A 6836-nucleotide genomic window follows, 5' to 3' on the forward strand; every position below is an offset into this window, starting at 1 on the left:
TATTCAATCAGACATCAGCAGCCTGCAAGCATGTCCTCCCTAGACTGATACCAAATCCTCTTCTCTACTGCAGGGATCTGAAGGTTCCATTTTCCCCCTGCACCCCCAGGGCCCGAGGCTCCGGCATTGGTTGTGTTGTGGATGACCCTGCACAGCTCTGAATGCCCAGCCAGATTATAGTTATTAATGGCGTCTAACTGACAGAATATTGAGGGCAATGTCCTTCCATGGGATGACTGCACTGTGTTTATCACCTGCATGCAGGGTCATATGTTACACCTGTTGGTCCTGCCAGACATCTAGTGAGCTGATAACTTCCTGTGCTCCCCGTGTTATAGATTTGGGGCCTGTCTGTTATTGCATAGAAGCCAATCAGATTCAGATCTGCTCTGGAATGTTCTATCTGTAACCTGATTGGTTAATAGAGAAGTATCGGTGGTCCTATCCCAGGCACTGCAGTATGTGAATGACTTACCTTAGCAGCAATGACAGCGGGAGACATCCGAGGGCGATAAGGGTCCTCCATACCCTGATAGCTGGAGCCCAGCTCTGCTTCCCGTAGATGTTCTACACGATCCTTCCTGCGTTGCATTGAACCGGCCGGCGGAGTTTCGTACTGACCGGACCGTGACCAATCCTGTAACAGAGAACCAATATTGGAAATTCTGGCACAACCCATCTCAGGTGAGCCACCTATAGACATACAGCTGGGTCAGCATCGTTCCCATCACCTCTGTGAGAAGGGTCTAAATATATTGGTGCAGGGACCTAGTGCACCCAGTAATCATGATTCAGTAAATGGCCAATAATAAAGGATAGACGTGTGTGAGGACACCAATATTGGGGGGGGGGGGGTATTATTACTCAGCTCTGCTAGCACAAAGCGCTGCAGGAGGTGGCAGAATATTAAGGCATTTCCAAAAACTCAGTCACAAATAATAAAAGAGATAAAACGATAGAATGAGAGAATAAAAGGAAGAATATGATTGGATGCAGCAGCAATAGTTTTTCCTTTTTAAATATGAACACATTATTTCTTTATAGCCATTGGACCACAGAAGAAACACCGGCAGCCAACACTAATACCTGGGCCCCGGGGTCCATCGTACAGCCTCAGGGCATTTCCTCCTTTGAACAGTCCCTAGTCTATCCCGTCCTGACCAATGACCCCGCCACGGTTTATGGTCCGGGGACATCCAGAAAACATGGAGCTGCTGGTGAGTAAATACTTACTGAGCATTCTAAATATGACCTGCAGGGGGCACTACAGGACCACAAACTCAACCAGCCCAATTGCTAAATACGCAGATGACGCTGTGTGAAAAAGTAAGTGCACCCCATGGAAACAAAACATTGTCACTCCTACAGACAGGAGATTTCTAGGAATGATGTGATGGTGACACGGACATCAGAGAGTTGTCTGGTCACTGTCCCAGCAGACATGTTTAGTGAAACCCAAGACAGCATTTCAGGAGAAGAACCTTATGCCAACTGTGAAGCATGGTGGTGTAAAATGTCATGGGGTTACTTTGCTGCCTCAGGGTCCGGGCAGTTATGAATTCTGCATCATATCAATGTGAGGCGAAGTTTAAGCTGGTATGGATCCTCTTTCCAGAACTCAAAGCCTGAATGCCCTCAGGTAAGTGACCATTCCCTGCCTGATTCATTGTGATTGCTGGATGAATCCACCACAAGGTGACCAATAAATGACATCTGACACCTTTTTGGGTTTTTTTCTGTAGCCCCCGTGGTGATGGACTGTCTAACCCCCAAATCCCAATGTAATAAATTTGGGTCACATACCGATGTGGGGGAGCTGCACTCACTGACGGACTGACACGTCTCTGAGGCCTCTGAAGACGCGGAGCTGGATGACTTCTGATTGGCGGAGAAGACACAACAAGCAGAGATATTATTGGACGCTCCCACCCCCTGGCACAAGACGTCCCCACAGCACCCCACGGGACCTACCTGGCTTGTGATATCTGAGGGCATCGGCGATGGGGGCTTGGAGTAAGTCGTCTCATGGGAACTGCACCCCGAATCCTGGGAGGACGCACTCACCAAGCGTTGGCCACCTCCAGTGGTCTGTGGGAGGCTGCGATATCGACACGTGGAACCCGGTGAGTGGGGGTGCGAGGCAGCTTGCCAGGAGGGGGTGGTTTTTGTACTGTGATAAATGGTCAGAGCATTGGTGAGGTAAGAGGTGAGTACTGGATACAGGGGGGGGGGGGGGGGGGGGGGGGGGGGGGGGGGGGGGGGGGGGGGGGGGGGGGGGGGGGGGGGGGGGGGGGGGGGGGGGGGGTTCTGGGGCAACGCTTCTCAACCGAGAGCCCCCCCAAAGTAAAATTGTTCTGCATATTGGAGGAACTCAAACAAAATATCCTGAAAATAAGAAATGTCCAACTAACCCCACATGATGGGGGGCTTCCCAGTGACCTCACCATGGCTCGGCTGAGAGGTGCTGCCCCAGATAACAGGGTGTTTAATGAGGGGGGACAGGAAGGTAAATTCACTGCTCCCCGGCTATGGTGGTGATATGGAAGCTATTGCAGATTTCCAGTAGCCGGGGGCTTCCATATATATGGATGGGCAGTGGTGGGGGCAGAGCATTGTACAGGTACTCAGGTGATTACTTACCTGCACATGCTGGACTTGCGGGATCCAGAGCTGCTAGGAGATGACGGAGGTGTCTGATAGGACCAGGAGTAGTCTGATCCCTTCAGATCCTTAATGACCTGCAAGACATACGCACGATTATCCAATCAGGAATAAGTATGGGGACTCCACCAATAGAACTGTATTACTACCCCCCCCCCATCCTATACCCCCAATCATACACCCCAGTGGTGCCAATCTCAGGGTTTGGGGGTTTTCCCCACATCTCACCTGTTCACTGGCGGCAGGAAGTTTATGGGGCTCATCGCTCAGCACCATCAGATCATCAATAATGGCCTGCAGATGTGTCACCTCGCCCAGGAGATGAATCTCCCCCATCTGAAAGGACAAGGTGTGTGAATTATTCTGGGATCATAGATGGGTGCACAGGGCATTCTAGGGGGCATTACCCCTATTCAGGAGGTCACAGCCCTTATGTGACCAGAGCTGGGGGCACGGGGCATTGTAAGGGGTATCTACCTCATTCAGGAGGTCACAGTCCTTATGTAGCCAGAGCTGGGGGCACGGGGCATTATAAGGGATATCGCCCCCATTCAGAGGGTCACAGCCCACATATGACCGGAGCTGGGGGCATTAGAGGGGGTATCTTCCTCATGCAGGAGGTCACAGCCCTGATGTGAAAAGAGCTGGGGCAAGAGGCATTATAGGGGGTATAGCCCCCATTCAGGAGGTCACAGCCCTCATGTGACCAGAGCTGGGGGCACGAGGCATTATAGGAGGCATTATCCCCATTCAGGAGGTCACAGCCCACATATGACCGGAGCTGGGGGCATGGGGCATTATAGGGGGTATCGCCCCCATTCAGAAGATCACAGCCTGCATGTGGATCTCTGTAATGTTGAGGCAGCGACTCATCTGGTGCTCAGAGATCTCCCTGGGTGACTGCCCAAAATTTACCCACCATTGCCAACTGTACCCCAATCATGGGCTGGCTGGTCATCAAATTTCAGACCCATGGCCATCAATATGGAGCCCCCCACCAATAGCCATCAATATAAACTCCCCCACCCATGGCCATCGACCTGCAGCCCTCCACCCACAGCCATTGATATGGAGCCACCCATGGCTATTTGCTATGGAGCCCCCCAAGGGCCCCCCAATGGAGTTTCCCCCTATAAAACCCTGCACTCCTCTGATAAGGCTCCCTGCAAGATTTTGGGTGGTATCTGAGGAGATTTACCCCTATCAGTGAGGTAAGGTAATGATAGTGAGGATTTGCCCCCATTGGTAAGGTCAGCAGGGTTCTCCCCAGGCCCTTTTTGCTGGGCGCACCACCCGGCACTTTTCAGCACCCACCCGGCTGTTTTTGGGTGGTTACTAAAGAGTTTGGTCACAATACAGGGACTGCCACCCACCTACAATTTCTTCCCACCCGGCTTAAAAAATTCTGGGTTGAGCACTGGTCAGGTACTGATGGTGGGGATTTGCCACATTGGTGAGGTCAGGTACTTATGGTGGGGATTTGCCCCCCATTGGTGAGATCAGGTACTGATGGTTGCGATTTGCCCCCTATTGGTGAGGTCAGGTACTGATGGTAGGGATTTGCCCCATTGGTGAGGTCAGGTACTGATGGAGGGGATTTGCTCCCATTGGTGAGATCAGGTACTGATGGTTGGGATTTGCCCCATTGGTGAGGTCAGGTACTGATGGAGGGGATTTGCTCCCATTGGTGAGGTCAGGTACTGATGGTGAGGATTTGCCACATTGGTGAGATCAGGTACTGATGGCGAGGATTTGCACCTTCTTGGTGAGGTCTGGTACTGATGGTGGGGATTTGCCCCCTATTGGTGAGGTCAGGTACTGATTTTGGGGATTTGCCCCCTATTGGTGAGATCAGGTACTGATGGTGGGGATTTGCCCCCTATTGGTGAGGTCAGGTACTGATGGTGGGGATCAGCCCCCTATTGGTGAGGTCAGGTACTGTTGTTGGATGACAAGACTTGGCTTACCATTTCCAATCACCCCAAAGGTGTTCAGTAGGATGAGGTCAGGGCTCTGTGCAGGACACTCGAGTTTCTCTACACCAAACTGGTGACCCCATGTCTATGGAGGGGGCTTTGTACCCCGGGGCACAGTCATGGGGGGGGGAGAAACTGTGACCACAAGGCTGGGAGAGCACAATTGTCTGCAATGTCTTTGTATGATGTACAGACCCTTCACCCATTGGATAAGCAGGTGTACCCAATAAAGTGTCCGCCGGGTTCAGGCGGTGTCGTGTTGCAGGTTTGGGCAGATTTACTTACCACCACCGGCTGTAGAAGTGCGATGAAGGTACAGAAGCGCCCACGCTCCTCAATGAGCGCCCTGCGGACGGCCTGTTTCTCGGTCTCCTCCAGCAGCAGGTACATGTCATTCACATCTTGTAACGCGTGGTCCAGCTGGGGCTGAAGATCCCCCTTCCCTGTGTGCCAAACAAACAACCCGTGTCACATGGGGGGAATGGGGGTCACATGGGGGCTGATGGGGTTCACATGGGGGGGTCACATCAGAGCCAGAGGCCACAGATGCAGCCAATCCTATGTCAGACCCCAACCTGCACCACATCCACCAGTATGAGAGAGGGAAAATCCTCAACAGCCCCCCAATATTCACCTCACAGCCCCCCAATATTCCCCTCACGGCCCCCCAATATTCACCCCCCAGAGAGACACTTACCAAGAACTTCTACAGGCAGAGGAGATGCCATGCAAGAAAAAGGGGAGAAGATTAGTGTCAGAGAGGCAGGCAGGGACAGCGCCCCCAAATACCCGATACCCCCTCACCCCCAACCCCAATGACCCACACAGCAAGGAAATGGTTAATGCAAGGCAGACACTTTGTGCAGGAATCCCGTGTTCTCATTCCTGAATAATCACATTTCACATACATGCCACATATCTATATCATACATGTCACACATCCATCATACATGTCATAGCTATATCATACATGTTACACATACATCATACAAGTCACATATCTATATCATACATGCCCTATATCTATGTCATACATGTCACATATCAATATCATACATATATCTATATTAAACATGTCATATCTATACCATACATCATACATGTGATATCTATATCATGCATGTCAGTTCTATCATACTTGTTATATTTATATAATATATGTCACATATCTCTATCAAACATGTCATATATATATCATACATGTCACACGTACATCATACATGTCATATCCAGATCATACATGTCACATATCTATATCATCACATAATATATATAGAGATCCCCAGCAACACCACATAATATATATAGAGATCCCCAGCAACACCACATATTATATATAGAGATCAGCAGCAACACCACATAATATATATATAGAGATCTGTAGCAACACCTCATATTATTGATTATCATGAGGGCAGTTTGGTGTTTGTTTGGTGTCACAGTGGGGCGGCGATGGATTTTCTGTTTTTCTCTCTGCTCCCCTTTGTATGCCACTAATATCGGAGATTTATGGGGGTGCCGTCATGCGGCCCATTTCTAGTGATGTACGGTGGGCCCAGCCCGGTGGCCCCTCCTGATATTCATCGTATAATGTGCTCAGCTGTGTGTAAATCATCCGCTGATCCCATCAGAAAATATTTATCCCCCCAATGTACATCAGCGAGCGCATACAGAGAATATAATGAGGGCCCCGAACATAAATCTGATAATAAATGAAATGGCCCCGCCGGCTGCACCACACATAATCTGCATGCACCTCACAATGCATCGCATCCAGCTTCATAGGAAGCGCATCCAATGCATCGCACAGAATTGTGGTGTTTGCTGCACTCCCTAAAGATCCAAAACGCAGAACATTCATCCCATTGCAACATTCACCGGATGAATGCTGCTCTGCACACCTTCTACATGACATGTTTCACTCCCTGGTGCTGTGTTACATTGTAGCCAGATGATAGAAATCACCCCCAAACTTCTTTTTTTGAAATGTAAATTTTTACTGAAGATTTTACCTTTATACAAGTATACAACAAAACAGGATCGCAGGATAAAAGCAAATAAAACATATAATAAACAATAAGAGAAATACAGAATGATATCACAGCATGAAAACAAACATGAAATAGATACAAATACACCGCTGTTATTCTAACCCTTCCTATGGATGATATCAATACACAATCAGCACTTATCTGGCAT

At 49.5% G+C, this 6836-nt stretch overlaps 1 protein-coding gene across 1 annotated transcript in view; it reads right to left on the reverse strand.

Annotated features, from left to right (window-relative positions):
• MTSS2 (MTSS I-BAR domain containing 2) overlaps window positions 1–6836 on the reverse strand; it is a gene marked incomplete in the record, with an annotated part of 23035 nt that overhangs the window by 10679 nt on the left and 5520 nt on the right. Inside the window, 6 exon segments of the mRNA XM_072421264.1 lie at window positions 476–637; window positions 1804–1878; window positions 1972–2170; window positions 2641–2738; window positions 2890–2997; window positions 4923–5080. Of these exon segments, the coding sequence (XP_072277365.1) occupies window positions 476–637; window positions 1804–1878; window positions 1972–2170; window positions 2641–2738; window positions 2890–2997; window positions 4923–5080 (800 nt within the window).

This window comes from Pyxicephalus adspersus, chromosome 9 (assembly GCF_032062135.1).
Source record: "Pyxicephalus adspersus chromosome 9, UCB_Pads_2.0, whole genome shotgun sequence".
Taxonomy (NCBI): domain Eukaryota; kingdom Metazoa; phylum Chordata; class Amphibia; order Anura; family Pyxicephalidae; genus Pyxicephalus; species Pyxicephalus adspersus.